The 22,189-nt window shown below is 32.2% G+C and overlaps 1 protein-coding gene across 1 annotated transcript; it reads right to left on the bottom strand.

Annotated features, from left to right (window-relative positions):
• Positions 1-20,995: 20,995 nt before the first annotated feature.
• Positions 20,996-21,968, bottom strand: LOC145820057 (uncharacterized). The gene is made up of 4 exons (XM_082914522.1): positions 21,807-21,968; positions 21,623-21,709; positions 21,186-21,527; positions 20,996-21,085 (listed from the first exon to the last, which is right to left on the bottom strand). The coding sequence occupies exons 2-4, from the start codon at positions 21,707-21,709 to the stop codon at positions 20,996-20,998; spliced, it is 519 nt and encodes a 172-aa protein (XP_082770648.1). The 5' UTR covers positions 21,807-21,968.
• Positions 21,969-22,189: the final 221 nt, after the last annotated feature.

Here is a 22,189-nt window from a genome sequence, read left to right as displayed (position 1 = left end):
CTTCATTGTCCTTGATCATGTATGATAGAGTGATGGTTCTTGTGTGTCTTGTTTTGCATTCATTGAGCTTGCACACCTTGAATCACAAGCCATCATGCAATGAAATAGCTTAGATTGGTAGTTTGTGGTTTAAGTTTATAATTCCTTGGATTTGTTCATGAAAAGAAGGGGTGAATTGTGCAGACAACCCTTGGAAAAACCCTCTTTTTGCTCTGCTTGTACTCTGTTGTAGCATGGTGATCCAGTGGATCAGTGGCCGATAGGCCACCATCCATGGCCGGCAGTGCACTATAGATGGCCGGCTGACTACCTTCTTGGCGGGCAGATGGCCGACAGCATTCATTCATGGCTGACTGGCCACTGATGTAAACCTCAGTAGAATTTTGGTAAGGTGGAGCAGAAAGGTTGTGGAAATGTTCAACTCTGCAAACAGAGGCTTTCGAGAGCAAAACGTAGGTCTTTTTGGGCGAAAACCTAGCATATGCATATTCCATTTCCCGAGGCGAAGTAGTGGCAGAGTAGTTAAATATGTTAATTGCTTACTTCACTTGCGTTTGTATTGTAAATTAATTAGTTAGCATACTAGTTAATTCTTTCAAGTGTTGTAAAAATTAGTTAATTAGTGTAGCTTTTTATTTTGGTTTGTAATAATTAGCTTAATTAGCTTAGCTTAGCTTAATTAGTTAGTTAGCTTTATTCATTCAGACTTTCCGTAAGAGCAAAATGTAATAATGTATATGTCTTCCAACCCCACGTCTTTTTCCCTTTTACTTAATCGCTTTTGATGGTTAGATTAGGATCACGTTTCAATTAGCATACCTTATGCTTAAATACATTCATCTTGTCTTGCATGCACCGAGGCTCGGCGCATCATTCAAACTGCATTATCATTTCAATAATTCTTTGAATACGTGTTTAACCGCATGTTATCAAAATTGCTTCATATTCCATGTTTAGTGGCCGAGCCTATTTTAGTTGCATTCTTCGCATATGTTACATTAGACATCTTGCATAGATAGGAATCATGCATATTTTTCTAACTTATGTTTTCTTAGCTTGGAGTACTAGGTGAGTTCTAATGCTTTAGTATACTTGCATGAGTGCGAATGTTGCCATAATTAGTATACTTACCATGAGGCTAAATGCTTACTTGTTAAAATACTTGAATGCCTGTGGATGAAGGCTTGTTACTTGAATTGGAACAATTCAACAAATTTTCATTTTAAGCCCACTCTATTGAGTGGCAAATCAGTTTTAAGCCGACTATGTTTGGTGGCAAATTCAAACCATTTTCGCGAAACAAACATAAATTGAAATGTTCCAAGTCTTGCAATTTTAGTCTATTTTTGCTTGTGCACATTACATAGTAAAACTAGTCTAATAATTAGAACAAGAGCACATAATGTTCATAAAAATCATATTATGATTAGTAGAGGCCGATCTTTGATCGGGTAAGCGAGGGCGCTCATTTCATGACCTTCTCTTCTCGTACCTAAGTTCCCGAGCCGAGGCAACTTAGGTGATGACGAGCACGTGGCCTTTGGCACGAGTCATGGGTTTCCTAAATTTCTCCAAAATAAAAAATATTTAGATGGCGACTCTGTATCTGGTAAAGCAGTCCAATTTTGGCATTTTTTTTTTGTTCTAAAATTGATTTTCTAAAAGGTTTTCCGAATTTGAACTCTTTGGTGTTTATCAATTTCACATTGCACTTGTAATATTAGATTCAAAACCGCGGGAGTCCGAACTATAGGGCTTCTTTCAAACCTTCCGAAAAGGGACGCGAAAAAGTCGAGCTACACATGGCTAGAGCTTATTGGTCGCGACTGTTATGATGTCTTCCGGTGGAATAGTTTATGTGTTTGGTTTTGTGTTTAGCTCTCTGTGTTCGTAGCATTGTTGATTTTTGTAAACAATAGCATTGGGCTTGTTTGGTTTGGATTTTCAAATCAATTTTTTAGAGTTCAAAATCCAAAATTTATTTGGTTTATAATTTCCACAAAATTGTTTTCAATCATTTTTTATGTATTTTCTATTTTTCTCTCACATCATACATATCAATTAAACATTTTTTTTCCTATTTCCTCTCTCTTTCTCTTACATCTTATGTATCAATCAATTATTTTTTTCTTACATCCATCTATTTAATTACAAAAAAAATTATAAATCATTCAAAACTACAAAACTTCAAATTTGTAAAAACTATTTTTAAAATATACAATAAAACAAAATTTTTTTAATTTTAAAAGCTATTTTCAAAAAATTATCTCTCAAAATTGATTTTGAAAACCAAACAAAACTCAGCCTTATCTTTCACTACAAAATTATTCTCATCCAAAAAGAGAGAAATTATATAGTTTTTTTAAAATAAAAAAAAAATAGAGATGGAGAAAAAAAATATTCACAATGTTTGGTTTCAATTTTTTGAATTCAATTTTCTGAAAATTGAGTTTTTTATTTTTGCATATTTTTTGTTCTATTATTTTTAGTGAATATTTCTAAAATTTTAAGCAATTATTTTTTTTTAGATGCACCTCACTTAGATGTATCTAAAAAATAAATATTTGTAAAAAAAAATTTAAAAATCAATAAGTACACAAGAATACAAAAAATGTACTGAATTTTTCTATATATATATATATATCTTGTATTTTTGGTATTTAGTGATTTTTTAAAGATTTTTTAAGTGTGTTTATATTAGGTCTATCTAAAAGTTAAAAAAAAATTCCTTAAAATATTAAAAATATTCAATAAAAAAATGCTGAAAGTTCAGTTTTGGAATTGTGATTCCAATAAAAAAAAGTTCAAAACTCCTAACCAAACACATAATTCAAAACTACTCAAAACTCAATTCAAAATTATTTTTAAAACTCATAACTAAACATACAACTCAAAACAAAACTTTTTTAAAATTCTATTTTTAAAAAAAAAATCAAAACAATATTTTTTTATTTTATTTTTTAAAATTATTTTTAGGATCATAATTTGAGTGTGAAGTTGTGTTTTGAGTTATCAGTTTTGAGTTGAGTTTTGAAAAGAAAAAATTTGTTTGGTTATAAGTTTTGTAAAGAGTTTTGAGTTGTATTTTGGAATTTTTTGAAAAGAAATTTTTTAATTTAAAAATTTTCTTAAGGTAAATATTTTTATATTTTAAACATTTATTTATTTATTTTAATGTGCACTGTATTTTTTTAAATATTTTTAATATTTAAAATTTTATTTTTTATTTTAAAGATATAATTTATTTTAAATACTTTATTTTATTTACAAATATATTTTTATATATTTTAATTTTTTAACATCGTAAATATTTTTTTAATTTTTTTTAATATTTATTTTTTTAAAATTAAAAAAAATTGAACCGCCATATATATCTAAATCATAACAAATTATTTAGCCAATACTTAAAAAAATAACAAATATTATTTTTTGAAAAATAAAAAGTAGAAAATATATATTTTTCTTAAAAAATAAAAATAAACAAAAAAATTTTGAATTTTGTTTTTTGAAAAAATATAAAATATAAAATAATTTTAAAGGATAAAATTGCAAATATTTTTTTTGAAATTTTTTTAATAGAATTTTGAAAAGAGTTTAGTTATAAATTTTGAATTATGTGTTTGGTTATAAATTTTGAAAATAGTTTTTGAATTAAGTTTTGAGTTATATGTTTGGTGATGAGTTTGAAAATAGTTTTTAAATTCAGTTTTAAGTTTTGTGTTTGGTTATAATTTGAGTTTGGAGTTGGGTTTTGAATTTAAAATATTAAAAACATTAAAATATTTACAAAACAATGTAAAGTATTTAAAATTAAAAAAATTAAAAATATTTAAATAACAGTTATATATTTAAAATAAAAAAAATAAAATTTTCTTAAACATTTTTAAATATTTTAAAAATATAAATCTAAAAAATTTCAAAATACAACTCAAAATTCAAAAATTCAAAATCGAAAATATTACTCAAAACCCTTTTTAAAATTAAAAATTAAAAAAAATTCAAAACTCTTCTCAAAACTCTTTTCAAAACTTATGACTAAACAAATTTTTTCTTTTCAAAACTCAACTTCTATTTCCACACTTAAAATCAAAACTCTATACACATATTATAATTCTAAAACAAAACCAAACAAAATCTTTAATTTTCTAAAGCGTGAATCTTCCAACCAAACAAGTTGATTGGTTTTTGTCATCAATCAAATCATTGAACCCGAAGACGTGTAAAATTGTACTGCTTTCGTGTAGATTAGGTTTTTGTTTTGATTACGAGTTAGGTTAGATATTTTAAATAATTTATCAAAATTTTTATTAAATTTTTCACATAAATTTTTGTGAATCTTACCCCTCATGTAAGGCATTTAATAACATGTTGCATTGATTATTTAGGATTCATAACATGTTACTTTGATTATTACAAACGACAATGCTACGTAACTCAAATTTTGTGACTCAAAAGTGGCTCAAATGGCCAAAACGACGTCGTTTTGAGTACAGAACAACATAAAAATGGCCAAAATGACGTCGTTTTGGCTATTTGAGCCACTTTTGAGCCACAAAATTTTAGTTACAAGACATTTTCCTATTACAAAAATTTATAACATGCTTTGATTATTCTTTGAATATTTATAATCAGTGGCGGAGGCACATTAGGCCCAATTAATGTGTACTAACACTAGTTATGATCAGTGATAGAGGCACATTAGGCCCAAGAGGGTCATGTGACCCCAGGGTTTTGGACTTTTTTTTTTTTAACATAAAGAAAATATTTAAAATAAAAAAAAATTATAAAAAAATTATTTAAAATTAAGGGTTGGTTTGGAATATTCTAAAAAAGTGTACTTTTTGACTTATTGACTTATATGGGTTGGGTTTGGGTTGGGTTTGATGTGATGTGTTAGAGAGGTGATGTGATTTAAATAAGATGATGTGACTTAAATAGGATAGTGACTTTTTGACTTTTTGTATTATTGACATTTTGAAATTATGAGACTAATTATTATTATTTTGATTGAAAATAAAGAGACTATGATAAGTCATATTATTATTTATGAAAATTTCAATAAAATGGTGATGTTTATCATTATTGACATGCAAACATAATTAATTTCAATGAAGATATGGAATTTGTTGGATTGTTAGTTGCATTTGACATGTGGAGTTTATTCTCTATGTGTTTATTTCCATTCATTACCAAAATGAGCACTATATAAATTGTAATCAAGCAACACATCTTCAATTATAAAAAATAAAAAAATTACAATATGTCATAATTAATATCAGAACGAGTCATAACTAACTATTACTTGATATATAGTCATAACCAAAATAACAAGCACAATAAGTTATAACTAAATTATGTCTAACATTATAATGTGTTATAACTAAAGATCACGAAGATCATAATTGCGACATATGATAGACATTTTTTTTTTTTGCAGTATGTTTTATATAATTTCTCTACTAAAATATATCATTTCTATCTCAACTTATCTTCTTTTTTAAATTTTCAATCCACCTATAAAATAGTTACTCCCCAATATCTGTATAAAATTTAATCTCAAATCCTCTTAATATTTAAGTTTAGTAATATCTCATTGTTGTTTATTATAATTAAAAAAAAGTAATCACTGTGTTTGGTTTGAGTTTTCTGGATTAAGTTTTTTGAAAATTGATTTTTTTGGTTTTGTGTTTTTTTATTTTTAGTGAATATTTTTTAAATTTTAAACACTTTTTTTTACTTTTTTAGATGCACCTTACTTAGATGTATCTAAAAAGTAAAAAATTTGTGAAAAAATATTTTAAAAAATTAATAAATACATAAAAATACAAAAAATGTACTGAATTCTTTATTTTTTTTTTGTATTTTTGGTATTTAGTGAATTTTTAAAAGATTTTTTTTTATAATTTTTTTACTTTTTAGGTGTATTTATGTTAGGTGTGTTTAAAAAGTAAAAAAATTGCTTAAAATATTAAAAAAATTCAGTAAAAACAAAAAAATACGAAAAATAAAAAAGTAGAATTTTTTGAAAAGTGTTTTGGAAAACTGGAAACCAAGCAAGGTGAATGTTGTCATTAATTTGTGCTCCCTCTCCACTGAATTCCTGGCTACGCCACTGGTTATGACATTATTATTGACTCTACTCATTAATCACATTCAAATATCAAAAATTTCTTAAATTATGTCACATCATCAATTGGTACATTAATTAGTACACTAATTGATGCATATAGCATTATTCTAATACATAACTCTAATGCAAGAGTTTTAAATAGAGCTTTAGTGAGTTAGCCGACTAAAAGAAGAGGGAAATCATCAATGAAAAGTAATAATAATTACATATGGATTAGTGCCACGTAATTAGAGCTCTTGTTTTAGAGTTACAAAATATTTTTGATAAACTAAATAAATAATGAAAAATACACTATCAATTTTAATATAAACAAAATGATAGTAAGAGAAATTTAAAATTAAAAAAAAAACCAAATTTTGAATTTTGTTTTAACATAAATCTTGAGTTTTTAATTTTATCAATTTGAACCTTAAATTTTTTACTATTTGTTTTCAATCTAAACAAATACTGTACCTATTTTCATTACGTAAAATCGATAGAAAAATGAGACATTTATTTATAAATCCATTTTTCACTAGGGGTGAGCAGCAGATATACTGATCCACCCAAACCGGCCAAACCGAACCTATCCGTCACATTTTGGACGGATGTATGGTGACGAGCGAACGGTTGCAGATTGATTTTTTCCAATCCGCTTAATTTTGGACAGATAACAGATTTGAAATTCCTTTAACTACAACCGAACTACCAAACTACGAGCACCCCTAATAATTTGTAAGATTTTGTGTTTTTAATTTGTTTAGATATTTTGTTTATGTTTTCAATTGAAAAATAGTTTAAATATTTTGTTGAAAAATAGTTTTCAACTTGAATATATTTTTTGAATGGAAAAAAATAATTATATTATATATCTATACTTTTTTATTTTTAAATCTAAATCTAAAAATAATAAATAAAAAAGATGATATATGCTGGTTGGCTTTTATTTTCAACAACAGATATAGATGCAACAATACAGAGATATACAATCTCTACTATTGCTTTGTTTATGGTTTTGGTGGTTTGAATTATTTTTATATTTTAAGAATCACATATTGTAATACTTTATGTGGATAAAGTATGATGTGATTATAATATGTGGATGAGTAATGCAATAATTGTAATATTCTAAAATTTTAAATTTTCTTTTCTTTGGATGAAACATGCAGTGATTATAATATTTTTTTAAGTCATTGAATGTAATATATATATATATATATATATATTTTTAAAGGAAGTGCACAAGTTAAATTATGTTGAAATTTATAAAATTTTAAACTACCAAACCGATTCGCATACATTCGCCAATCCGCTCAATCCACATCGGCCGGATTGGCAGACAGATGTGGATTGATTTTCTCTACGTCGCCAATTTAGCGGGTGGATGGTGAATTAGAGATTCCATGGCCACAACCGACCCGCACCCCCCTAATTTTCACCTACTTATGTTTCACTTAATCCAAATTGTTTTTGAAAAATGTCTCGTAGCTCAAATTTTGTGGCTCAAAAGTGGCTCAAATGGCCAAAACGACGTCGTTTTGGCAATTTTTATGTTGTCCTGTACTCAAAACGACGTCGTTTTGACCATTTGAGCCACTTTTGAACCACAAAATTTGAGCTACGTAGCATTGTCGATTATTTTTTATATTTTAATAAGTTTTATGGGTGACATAATTATCAAAATATCACTACTAACAATAGGGTGAAGTGTGCATTAATGTTCACATTGACAGTATGAATGTTCCATAATGTGAACATTTACAATTTCAAATTTATTTAATACTATGAATGTTCACCTTACCAATTTGCTAAGGAGTTAAAAAATATTTATAAAAGAAAAATTGTCTATAAAATACATTATATATGAGAATTAAGATTTGGTGGATCAAATATTCAAAATAATATTATTTATTAAAATAAAAAAATATTTTATAGAAATTGGGATACAAATATTTGAAGGGGAAGTTTTTTAATAAATTAAAGAAATATATAAAATATCTAAAATACTATTTTTTTATTGAGTTTAATAATTAAAATATTTTTTTTCTATCAATTTTACTTACCGAAAATAAGTAAATAGTTTGTATTGAAAATAAATAAAAAATTTAAATTTTAAATTTAAAATATAAAATTTATTTTGTTGTGAGAATTAAAGTTTGAGAATTTTTTTAATTTTTTTTAAACATATTTTTATTGAGTGCGATAGAAAATGTTTGGATAAATTACAAACATACTTCTGAGATTTACTTTAATTACAAACTACCATGTAGTTCTAGAAATTATATTATGTCTCCTAAGGTTTCTAAGTTCATAACAAATAGGTCCTTTTATTAATAAATTATCAAATTAATTAACAACTTTTAATAATGTTAAAATTTTATTTCAATTAATTATTCAGATAATTTTATTATTCTATAGGTGAACAGTTAGAAATTTTACTTTTTTAATTAATTCTATTAGATAAAAAATTTTGATAGAAAAATATTTATAATTTTTTAAATTATAAGAGATAATTTGTATTTTAAATAAATTTTAAAAATATATTTGTAATTTACCTAAAATATTTCGAAAAAATCACATGCATATGTCACTGCACCAAATTGACCGTCACTAGACAAACGTACCGCAAGTCTGGGATCTGAGTTGGATTGGATTAGATTTGATTGCTTTGATCCTCAAGAGTCGGTACGTGTTTTCAACCATTGTCAATTTTCAATGCTATTGGTAAACATGCCTTTAAAATGAAGACTTATTTTTATTTTTATTTTTATTTTTATTTTTTTTTGGGGGGGGGGGGAATGGAGCTTAAAATTTTATTACAGATTGCTCCCTGAGGTTTTAAATTTCATAGCAGTTCCCTTCTCACCGTAATAATCATCATACATAAAATTAAATTAACAGGGGGGTCAGTGTAATTTTCCAAATGTGAGGGGAGAACTGTAATAAACATAAACCTTAGGGGATGTCAGTGTAATTTACCCTTAAATAAAATACTCTTTCTATCTCAAAATAATAGTGTTTTTTTGAAGAATTTAACTTTTTTTGATAGTATAATTATTGCACTTTAAAAAAATTAATTTTTCAAAATTAGCCTTCGATAGTATATTTTTTTAAAAATATCAATGTCATAATTATACTTTTTATGTTATTAATGAAGTTAAAGAAGAACAAAATAATAAATTTATATTATTTTTGTATTTAATTTTTGAAAAAGGACTAATATTTTGGGATAATAAAAAATGAAATAAGAGACTAATATTTTGGAACGAAACGAGTAGGTTAAAATAGTTAATAAGACCTCGTTTGGAAACATACTATTTTAGTAATTTTTTTGACTTTTTATGAAAAATTGTGCAGAAAAGTAGAAAGAATAACGTGACAACTTAGAGTGACTTTAGTTTCCAAATGAGATAAAAATGTTATATTCAATCCATAATTTTTTTTTTCTCATAGCCATCAAATCAACTACAAAAAAAATCAATTAACTTCACAAATACAACTATTTTAGTCAGGATATAAGGGTGTTTTGAGAAAATGGTTAAAAGCTGACTGTTTAGCTTTTTTGACTTTTTTCATTGTTTCATGTGAAAAGTAATGTGACCAAAAATGAGTTAAAAGTTGACTTTTGACTTTTTTGATTTTTTGCCAAAGCACCCCATAATAGTAAAAAAGCCAAATAACTAATTAAAATAGTTAACTTCCCAAATAAGGCCTAGATCTCTCTTGGTAACATCTAAAAAAGTCACGTTGTCGATTTATTGACATGTTTAGGTCGTATTACCTCTCTAATTTTTGAATAATGCTATATGCACCAATTGATATACCAATTAGTGTATTAACAGATGATGTGACATAGTTTTAGAAATTTTGAGTCTTTATAATTTGTATAATGGGTAATGTCATAATTTTGAAGTGACAATATCATAGTATATGTTGGTACACTAATTACAACTACTTTTTTGTATGTCTTTTCGTAATAAGCATAAAAATCAATTTATAAACCATACCCAAAACAACCCTTAGGCCCCTTTTGGGAAATGGGTTATAATCCACTTCTCAGATTATAACTCACTTCCCCTCGCACAAAAAAGTTACTTATAATCAGTTTTTAACCAAAAAGCTGATTATAACCATCTTCCCAAAATAGCGCTTAGTTAATATAACAAAATATCACATTTAAATCATAATTATTTTACTTTTTCTTATAACCATCAAATCAATTAGAAAAAAAATAAAAATTTATCCCAAATAGAACCTCTTCAGCCAGGTTAAAATAGCTAAAAAGTCAGGTTAAATAAGTTTATTCCAAGCGAAGCCTTAAATTTATTCCCCTCCCCCCCCCAAAAAAAAAAAAAAAAAAAAAAAAAAAAAACAGAAGAGTTAAATTATAGAAAATTTACCCATAAATCTCATATAAGGGAATATTGATCCATTTAGTCCTAGGAGTTTTTTTATGAACCAATTAATTCTTTTTGTTTTGGAAAGTCGTATATTTAATTTGGTGTCATTTCAGTTTAAGTTAATGCCATTTTGTGATTCATTCTTCTAATTTTCTTATTTGTTTTTGGGATGGAAATAAAAATATGAGATGTGGAAGATTTTTTTGGGGAGGATTGGTGGCTAAAGTATTGGTTGTTGAATGTTGAAATATACATTTCTACTGATGTGATTTTCTGATGTTATATTGGAGTGTTACATTAGAGTGTTACGTTTAGAAAAAGTATACTAAGCAGTTTTTATGTGTTATATTGATTGGAGTGTTATGTTTGAAAAAAATACAACAAAGAGTTTTTTTAGAATGTTACGTTGTTACGTTTAAGAAAAGTACACTACCAAGTTTATTAGTATGTGATATTAGAGTATTACACTTGGGAAAAAAAATAAACAAAAGACTTTTTTTGATTGTTACGTTATTAAGTTTGAGAAAAGTATACTAAGAAGCTTTTTAGTATGTTACATTAGAGTGCTATGTTTGAGAAAAGTATATTAAAGAGTTTTTGTATATTACATTGATTGAAGTGTTATGTTTGAGAAAAGTACATTAATGAGTTTTTTTAGAATGTTACGTTATTATATTTGAGAAAATTGCACTAAGGAGTTTTTTAGTGTGTCACATTGAAGTGTTACAGTTTTTGAGTGTTACATTAGATTGTTACGTTTGGGAAAGTACACTAAGAAAGTTTTTTGAAATGTTACGTTTAGTAATTTCAAGATTATGAGAAAACTCACATTTGTCCTTCAACACATAGTACGTGTGTGTTTATGTGTTTATGCTTGGCCGTTTATGTAATTCACACTACAATAGGACCTTTGGATCTATAAGAAAAAAGAGAGAATCAAACAGTTCATAAAATTAATATTTGAAATTTTTTGGTGGTTAACCCTAAATTATAACATCTCCTTAGATTTATTAAAATAGTTTTTTTTTTCTTTATATTTAAAAATTATGTTTTATCTCTTAAAATTTGTAATCACTTGGCAAATATTTTTTTTGTTTGTTGTTAATCAACGGTTAAGTTAAATAACAGAGTGTATGATACAAGTAACAATTTAAAAAATAAATTATATATTTATATTAATTTTTATGAAATATAACACTTTTTTTTTTTGTTTTCCTATCACACCTTTGTTCTCCATTTTCTCTCAATTAATAATACTATTTTGCCTAACTTTTGCACCGTCCTCTCTCGCTCACGATCAACATCACAGTCACTATTGTCCAAGCATTTGGTGTGTGCGCTAAGAAAAATTGGAAAATATTGAAATGTTGTAAAGAGAGGTTTGGTGAAAGATGAATGGAAATAAAGGTAATATGATAATTTTATTTGGATACTAGAAGGTATTTATGTAATTTTTTTTTGGTACTTTTCAAAGCTCATGGAAAAAATTCATACTTTTGACAAATTTTAAGGAGTGTAATTGTAATATATCCTATAAATTTGTCTCCACCCCTCTTCAATAATAGATTAGTTCGATTTATACGTATTTGCAAGTTTATCACGTTTCTATTTTAATAATTTGATTATTCTTTTAGTTAGGTGGTAAGCAATTAATTAAAAATAGGGTTAAATACACTCATTTCTTATGAAATTTGGGGAAAATATAATTAGTCTAAAAAATTTGACATAATTAAACTGGTCTTTCTTTTAGTAAGATTTAAACGATCAAAATCAATATAGATGGTAGGTAGACAGACATTAAAATAAATAAAGACAAATATACATTTGAATAAAAAAAGAGATGACAACATTATATTTTTATCTATATGAGTAACGAATTATTAATAAAAAAATAACCTAAGAATTATGTGAATTAAAATCTCAAAAAAGACGAGTATAATTATACTAAAAGTGTAGGGCTAATCGTATTTTCTCAAACCTTTTACCCTCATAAATGTGAGAATAATTATATCAAATTAAAAAATTAAAGTCGAACAAACATTGCAACAAACCCAATTGTCCCCACAAATAATAGTATAAATTTGGAAGGGGAAAAAAATACAACCCTTATAATAAGGAAATATAATAAATTTTTACCACATAGGGGTGATTAGTCTAATTGAATCAGTCCATTAATTAATTTTTTGGTTCTTTAATTTATAAATATTTGTGTGCAGATTATTTTTATAAAATTTATATTAATCTAACATTTATAATCATATAATTTTATTATATTTTTCGTAAACAATTAGAATGTTCTATTTTATAAATTATATTTATTGTCTATTTTGAACCAAAAAAAAAAATCATAAAATTGTGTGATTGAACTTGTAATATTATTATTATTATTTGAATAATCTAGAAAAGATAATCATCTAGATGGTCATTGAGACACCATACTCAATAAAGGCAACTGCGCAGTTGGTGGTTTTTAGATTGACGGAGCGTTGGTGATCAAAAGCAAAGAAATTAAGAGACAAACACTTATTTGATGATTGAAAAACATAAAAAATGATGTCAAAGAAAGAGAAATATTGGAAGAAATTTTCAAATTGTTAAATTTCTAAAGTAATACATTCTGGAAGAGTCTCGTGGTGATCAATTACATGTACTTAAATTAGGTTGTGAAGTTCAAAATTATTTAGATTTTTTATATGTACAAGTTTTATTAATTGTATTAGAATTTATTGACTTTGCTTATGGGGAATGAATTGGGAACTTGAATAATTCTAGGTGTGTGTGTCAATTTATGAAAGTACAATACTCATTTATATAATCTAATGTATAAATAATTTGTATTTTAATGAGTTTGCAATTATTTTTTCAATTTTTTATTTTTTTTATATCAACTATGCTACATTTTTCTTGTAGTATCACTATTTTTTTTTTTTTTGGTTACAAGAAAATCCTCCCACTCTCCCGCAAGTCCAAGGCAGCGCCCCTTGAGGAGATCACCAGGGTGTCCTGTTGTCCGTTTCGAGTAAGAGACTATAACCTGGAAGCTTGTCCCTACTTCCCAAGGCAAGCTCCGTTTAAGTCAGGACTCGCACAGAGCTCCGCTTCAGTCAGGACTCGCACAGCGGGGGAGAATTAAACCCACACTAAGTAGCTGATAAGGCATCTTTGAGGTCAACCTCCTAACCAACTGTGTTACGCCCAGGAGATTGGCTTAGAGGGGAGTTGAACCCAGGACCTAGGGGCTTAAACCCCAGGCCCTTACCAAGTTACCACTCACCCTTGGGTTGTAGTATCACTATTTTGACTTCTAATATGGTGGAAAAAGAGAGAATAGAGAGATAGAGAGAGAAGAGATGAGGAGTGTACGCCCACTTTTTACACATGGTCTATTTCATATCATTAATAATGGATCGATGCTCAATTACTATTCCTAAGCATTTTTCTTTTTAGGGTGAATTACATTAAATGTCTCTGTAGTTTGAGACTTGTTTTATTTTGATTCCTAATCTTTCAATTGTAATACATTTGATATTGAATTTTGTTCTAAATAAGAGCAATTGAAGATGAAAAAAGACTTAGACCCCTAGTGGGGGTGACCTCCACCACCTCCACTGTTTTTTGATTGGTGCAAAATTTTTTTTTTTTTAGGCTTGCTCTCACAGCCCCCCACGTGGAGGTAGGGATGTTGGGAGTCCCTAGCAGTGTTGATTGAAGATACTGTTATTTCATTTCAAGGGCAAAGTTGTCAATTTGATAAAATATAAACTATTTTGATAAAAATAAATATTAAAAATTTATTTTTAAATTTTTAAAAATTATAAAAATGATAAATCTTTTACATTTTTACATTTTATTTTTTTACCAAATTAATTTTTAGTATGTATTTGGATGATGATCATGTAATAGGTAGTTGTTTTTGTAGATATATATATATATATATATATATTATGATTATCCTGTAATAGATAGTTAAGTTATATTATTGTTAACAAATATTTTTAGATGGTTATTATGTAACGGATAGTCTTTTAATGTGTAATCGATAGGTTTATTATATGAAATGTTTTTAATCTTGAATTTTTGATTTAATGGATTGCAATAAAAAGAGAAACTAATTTAATGAAAATAAATATAAACAAATTATTTCAAAAGATTATTTCTACCCTCCTAAAAAAAATTATATAAAAATAATATGTTTTAAATTTTTTTTCACTGATTTAATTTTTAATTTCTTAGAAAAAATTTTGAAAGTCAAATTAAACAAAACATTGCTAAGTTCAAAAATTATTTATTAAAAAAATTATTATATTTCAAACAACATATAAATTAACTAATACCAAATAAATTACATGATGACTTTATTCTTAAAATAAATCATTTGCAACGGAAATATATTTAATTATCATTATTTAAAATACTATTTAAAATTCAAATTAAATATATTATAAATAAAAAGTTAAAAACTAAAATAACACAAATTCTAAATTTAAAAAACGGTTAGTATAACTCACCATTCTTATATTTAGCCAATGAGAAATGTTAGGGATCATGAAATTTTTTTAATGAAAATGATCATGAAAGATTTGTGACCCTTGAATTATCTTAACTAGTATATAGTACTTTATTTTAAGTGTAATTTAAAAATCATAAATATTTCAGGATTATTTTCATAATTTTTTTTTGATAGTATCTGGTATTACTGTTCTCCGATTGTAATTCTCTCCAGTGAAAAACAAACTTAAGTACATTGTTGTCTGAAGTCGACAGCGCACATGCACAGTGGTCTGGTTCTTTGTTTTCTCAGTACGACCATCGAGAGAAATAATAGGTGTGGACACGTGAGCACAACTCAAGTACATTTTTGCTTCTGGTTAAAAAATAAAAGAAATTACACTCATATATTCCGAAATCTGATAAAATTATACTAAATTTTATAAATTTGATAAAGTTACATTAATTTTTTTTATATTTTAATTTACATAATATTTGATTCTATGTGAGCTGAGTAATTCTTTAAGATAAACGATAAACAAGCACTACAAAAAAATTTGTTTTTTGCGACGGTAAACGGCCGTCGCAAATGCTCCCGGAAGCCGTCGCTAATACCTTTTGCGACGGTAATGTGGCTTTTTGCGACGGTAAGGGGGGGTCGCGACAGATGGGGTTGCAAAAGACCTTTCGCGACGGTAAGTACCGTCGTCATTAGTTTCTGTGACGGTAAGGTGTGTTTTTTGCGACGGCATTTTTCCCGTCGCAAATAATGGGGAAAAAATCACTTTTCGCGACGGCACGTAATTCCCGTCGCTAAAAGTGAGTTTTTGAGACGGGAACATTACCGTCGTTAAAGGCTCTGGCATCTTATAAGTATTGGCGACGGCACGGTTTACCGTCGCTAAAGGTGTCCTGTACATTCAATAAGACAGCTTTTGCGACTGTATTGGTACCGTCGCAAAAGCCTATTAATGGTTTTTGCGACGGGTTCTTCTCCCGTCTCAAAAAATTAAAAAAAAAAAAAAAACCCTGCTGATAAATTATTAAAAAAAATTAAAATAACCTGTATTAGATAAAAAATAAGTATAAAAAATTGAAAAATTACAGAATAATATAAATACGTACATAAACAAAAATTGACAAATAATGAAAATTAATAATATTGTTCCATTCATAGCAATACATAAATAAAAATTCATAACAATAAAAATTATGCCACTACATAACGTCGCATAATACATACATAATGTTGCTCCCAAATTTAAATAACATAAATCAAAATCAAAATCAAAATCAAAAGTTTTCGTCTTCATTCGTTCGTGGGTTACAAAAACAAAAATTGGTCATAATCTTGATACGCCCGCATTCCAGAAAAAGCCAACTGCTACTCAGGAAATATCTGAAAAAAACAAGATAAAAATAATTAAAAACCATATAATGTGTTAATATTTTAATTATAGAAAAATATAAAAAAAAATTGACTACTATATAATTAGAAAGATAGTTTAGTAAATAATTTTGACTGGACCGAAATCTGGCTCTAACTCCCAAACCGGGAACCCGATTCGAGCCCCGTCTTCTCTCACAAGTCTCTCGTGCCTAGGCGGTCGTGTGTGCCAAGTTTCGTGCTAAACCGACGCCGTTTGGTGATTTTGGGGCGTTAATGCCTCCAAAAGAAGTTTCTTAAAGAAGTAGTTTGCCTAAAGTGAAATCCGACTCTAACTCCCAAACCGGGAACCCGATTCGAGCCCCGTCTTCTCCCACAAGTCTCTCGTGCCTAGGCGGTCGTGTGTGCCAAGTTTCGTGCTAAACCGACGCCGTTTGGTGATTTTGGGCCGTTAACGCCTCGAATTCAAGTTTCTTAAAGAAGTAGTTTGCCTAAAGTGAAATCCGACTCTAACTCCCAAACCGGGAACCCGATTCGAGCCCCGTCTTCTCCCACAAGTCTCTCGTGCCTAGGCGGTCGTGTGTGCCAAGTTTCGTGCTAAACCGACGCCGTTTGGTGATTTTGGGGCGTTAACTCCTCAAATTCAAGTTTCTTAAGGAAGTAATTTGCCTAAAGTGAAATCCGGCTCTAACTCCCAAACCGGGAACCCGATTCGAGCCCCGTCTTCTCCCACAAGTCTCTCGTGCCTAGGCGGTCGTGTGTGCCAAGTTTCGTGCTAAACCGACACCGTTTGGTGATTTTGGGGCATTAACGCCTCGAATTCAAGTTTCTTAAAGAAGTAGTTTGCCTAAAGTGAAATCCGACTCTAACTCCCAAACCGGGAACTCGATTCGAGCCCCGTCTTCTCCCACAAGTCTCTCGTGCCTAGGCGGTCGTGTGTGCCAAGTTTCGTGCTAAACCGACGTCGTTTGGTGATTTTGGGGCGTTAACGCCTCGAAAAGAAGTTTCTTAAAGAAGGAGTTTGCCTAAAGTGAAATCCGACTCTAACTCCCAAACCGGGAACCCGATTCGAGCCCCGTCTTCTCCCACAAGTCTCTCGTGCCTAGGCGGTCGTGTGTGCCAAGTTTCATGCTAAACCGACGCCGTTTGGTGATTTTGGGGCGCTAACGCATCGAATTCAAGTTTCTTAAAGAAGTAGTTTGCCTAAAGTGAAATCCGACTCTAACTCCCAAACCGGGAACCCGATTCGAGCCCCGTCTTCTCCCACAAGTCTCTCGTGCCTAGGCGGTCGTGTGTGCCAAGTTTCGTGCTAAATGGACGCCGTTTGGTGATTTTGGGGCGTTAACTCCTCAAATTCTAGTTTCTTAAGGAAGTAATTTGCCTAAAGTGAAATCTGGCACTAACTCCCAAACCGGGAACCCGATTTGAGCCCTGTCTTCTCCCACAAGTCTCTCGTGCCTAGGCGGTCGTGTGTGCCAAGTTTCGTGCTAAACCGACACCGTTTGGTGATTTTGGGGCATTAACGCCTCGAATTCAAGTTTCTTAAAGAAGTAGTTTGCCTAAAGTGAAATCCGACTCTAACTCCCAAACCGGGAACCCGATTCGAGCCCCGTCTTCTCCCACAAGTCTCTCGTGCCTAGGCGGTCGTGTGTGCCAAGATTCGTGCTAAACCGACGTCGTTTGGTGATTTTGGGGCGTTAACGCCTCGAAAAGAAGTTTCTTAAAGAAGTAGTTTGCCTAAAGTGAAATCCGGCTCTAACTCCCAAACCGGGAACCCAATTCTAGCCCCGTCTTCTCCCACAAGTCTCTCGTGCCTTGGCGGTCGTGTGTGGCAAGTTTCATGCTAAACCGACGCCGTTTGGTGATTTTGGGGCGTTAACGCCTCGAATTCAAGTTTCTTAAAGAAGTAGTTTGCCTAAATTGAAATCCGACTCTAACTCCCAAACCGGGAACCCGATTCGAGCACCGTCTTCTCCCACAAGTCTCTTGTGCCTAGGCGGTCGTGTGTGCCAAGTTTCGTGCTAAACCGACGCCGTTTGGTGATTTTGGGGCGTTAAGGCCTCGAAAAGAAGTTTCTTAAAGAAGGAGTTTGCCTAAAGTGAAATCCGACTCTAACTCCCAAACCGGGAACCCGATTCGAGCCCCGTCTTCTCCCACAAGTCTCTCGTGCCTAGGCGGTCGGGTGTGCCAAGTTTCGTGCTAAACCGACGCCGTTTGGTGATTTTGGGGCGTTAACGCCTCGAATTCAAGTTTCTTAAAGAAGTAGTTTGCCTAAAGTGAAATCCGACTCTAACTCCCAAACCGGGAACCCGATTCGAGCCCCGTCTTCTCCCACAAGTCTCTCGTGCCTAGGCGGTCGTGTGTGCCAAGTTTCGTGCTAAACCGGTGCCGTTTGGTGATTTTGGGGCGTTAACGCCTCAAAAAGAAGTTTCTTGAAGAAGTAGTTTGCCTAAAGTGAAATCCGACTCTAACTCCCAAACCGGGAACCCGATTCGAGCCCCGTCTTCTCCCACAAGTCTCTCGTGCCTAGGCGGTCGTGTGTGCCAAGTTTCGTGCTAAACCGACGCCGTTTGGTGATTTTGGGGCGCTAACGCCTCGAATTCAAGTTTCTTAAAGAAGTTGTTTGCCTAAAGTGAAATCCGACTCTAACTCCCAAACCGGGAACCCGATTCGAGCCCCGTCTTCTCCCACAAGTCTCTCGTGCCTAGGCGGTCGTGTGTGCCAAGTTTCGTGCTAAACGGACGCCGTTTGGTGATTTTGGGGCGTTAACGCCTCGAATTCAAGTTTCTTAAAGAAGTAGTTTGCCTAAAGTGAAATCCGACTCTAACTCCCAAACCGGGAACCCGATTCGAGCCCCATCTTCTCCCACAAGTCTCTCGTGCCTAGGCGGTCGTGTGTGCGAAGTTTCGTGTTAAACCGACGCCGTTTGGTGATTTTGGCGCGTTAACGCCTCGAAAAGAGGTTTCTTAAAGAAGGAGTTTGCCTAAAGTGAAATCCGGCTCTAACTCCCAAACCGGGAACCCGATTCGATCCCCGTCTTCTCCCACAAGTCTCTCGTGCCTAGGCGGTCGTGTGTGCCAAGTTTCGTGCTAAACCGACGCCGTTTGGTGATTTTGGGGCGTTAACGCCTCGAATTCAAGTTTCTTAAAGAAGTAGTTTGCCTAAAGTGAAATCCGACTCTAACTCCCAGACCGGGAACCCGATTCGAGCCCCGTCTTCTCCCACAAGTCTCTCGTGCCTAGGCGGTCGTGTGCGCCAAGTTTCGTGCTAAACCGACGCCGTTTGGTTATTTTGGGGCGTTAACGCCTCGAAAAGAAGTTTCTTAAAGAAGTAGTTTGCCTAAAGTGAAATCCGACTCTAACTCCCAAACCGGGAACCCGATTCGAGCCCCGTCTTCTCCCACAAGTCTGTCGTGCCTAGGCGGTCCTGTGCGCCAAGTTTCGTGCTAAACCGACGCCGTTTGGTGATTTTGGGGCGTTAACGCCTCGAAAAGAAGTTTCTTAAAGAAGTAAGTTTGCCTAAAGTGAAATCCGACTCTAACTCCCAAACCGGGAACCCGATTCGAGCCCCGTCTTCTCCCACAAGTCTCTCGTGCCTAGGCGGTCGTGTGTGCCAAGTTTCGTGCTAAACCGACGCCGTTTGGTGATTTTGGGGCGTTAACGCCTCGAATTCAAGTTTCTTAAAGAAGTAGTTTGCCTAAAGTGAAATCCGACTCTAATTCCCAAACCGGGAACCCGATTCGAGCCCCGTCTTCTCCCACAAGTCTCTCGTGCCTAGGCGGTCGTGTGTGCCAAGTTTCGTGCTAAACCGACGCCGTTTGGTGATTTTAGGGCGTTAACGCCTCGAATTCAAGTTTCTTAAAGAAGTAGTTTGCCTAAAGTGAAATCCGACTCTAACTCCCAAACCGAGAACCCGATTCGAGCCCCGTCTTCTCCCACAAGTCTCTCGTGCCTAGGCGGTCGTGTGTGCCAAGTTTCGTGCTAAACCGACGCCGTTTGGTGATTTTGGGGCGTTAACGCCTCGAATTCAAGTTTCTTAAAGAAGTAGTTTGCCTAAAGTGAAATCCGACTCTAACTCCCAAACCGAGAACCCGATTCGAGCCCCGTCTTCTCCCACAAGTCTCTCGTGCCTAGGCGGTCGTGTGTACCAAGTTTCGTGCTAAACCGACGCCGTTTGGTGATTTTGGGGCGTTAACTCCTAAAATTCAAGTTTCTTAAGGAAGTAATTTGCCTAAAGTTAAATCCGGCTCTAACTCCCAAACCGGGAACCCGATTCGAGCCCCGTCTTCTCCCACAAGTCTCTCGTGCCTAGGCGGTCGTGTGTGCCAAGGTTCGTGCTAAACCGACGCCGTTTTGTGATTTTGGGGCGTTAACGCTTCGAATTCAAGTTTCTTAAAGAAGTAGTTTGCCTAAAGTGAAATCCGACTCTAACTCCCAAACCGGGAACCCGATTCGAGCCCCGTCTTCTCCCACAAGTCTCTCGTGCCTAGGTGGTCGTGTGTGCCAAGTTTTGTCCTAAACCGACGCCGTTTGGTGATTTTGGGGCGTTAACGCCTCGAATTCAAGTAAAGAACGCAAAGATGCATTTTAGCTTAGAATGCAAAGATAAATTTTATACCTGATCTTCTGGTGGTGGTGTATATGGATTCTCGGCTTCTGCAGATTCCCTAAATGCCCGGTGGCCACTCGATGCATCAGGAACCTATGTTAGTCAGTGCATAATGTGTTAATCATATTCGAATTTCATACATAATCTTGAGTGAAAATTGAACTATCAAACAATTGTGATGTTTATATGGAACCTGTCTGTTGGGATCCACACTCGCCCCCTGTGACACAAGGGCCATCATCTCAGCTCTCATCTGCTGCAAATGTGTAGAGAACTCTGCTCGCAGCTCCTCCCTCAACTCATCCCTTAGCTCAGCACGAACCTGATGCGTGATCTGATCAATAGTCGATGGATGGGGTGTTGACTGTGATGGCCCAGCACCATCCTTATACACCACTCTCCGAGGCACGATTCTCCCGTATGTGCGACAATATCCATGTCTGTCATGACCTATCAACTCATGGAAAATGGCATTCCTAGCCTCCAAAGTCCGACCATCCTCAGGTAGCATAGAGAGTTGACGATTAAACTCATCCTGTATTGAATAAGACACACAAGTATACGCGAAATTAAGATGGTTGACACACAAAAAATAAACTTTAAATACAATCAAAGGTGTTTGGAAACTACCAAGGTCTGGATAACCTCTGGGTCATCTACTCTACGTGTCATAAGCCAAACATTCATCTTATCAGTAGACTCCCCCTTACTGGTCATCTAAATTTTTTTTTAGAAATATGAAAATTAGAATCCAAATAATTTGCAAATATACAATGTTTATTTATATAGAAAAATAAAACAATAAAATGTAAACCTCATGCCGTATCTGAGAGAAAGTAGTACGCCCTGTGGTATGAGCTATGCCGTGAGCTCGCCGATTTTTAGCGTTCCTACTTGCAATTTTCTATAACAAGTTCAACAAATGTAAGTATGTAAATATGATTTGTATGTTTACATATCATAAATATAACGTAATTGTATACCTCAGCATCGGAAGTACGCCAATACTCTACAAGTTGTTCCCACTGGCTTGGCACAACGTTCATAGGAACATCATCCTTCAGATTAGGATCATAGCTTCTAGGCTTGAAATACTTAGCCTTAAGCTTGTTCTTGTGATCCTTCCATATGCTGTTGCAGTTTTTCATGCAGATTGGCTTGTACTCCTCTGGACATATATTCAAATTGTCCTATAAA

Source organism: Camellia sinensis, chromosome 1 (genome assembly GCF_055761805.1).
Source record: "Camellia sinensis isolate YWXY chromosome 1, ASM5576180v1, whole genome shotgun sequence".
Taxonomy (NCBI): Eukaryota; Viridiplantae; Streptophyta; class Magnoliopsida; order Ericales; family Theaceae; genus Camellia; species Camellia sinensis.
Note: the sequence above shows the minus strand (reverse complement) of the source record. Positions and strands in the feature narration are given on the sequence as shown.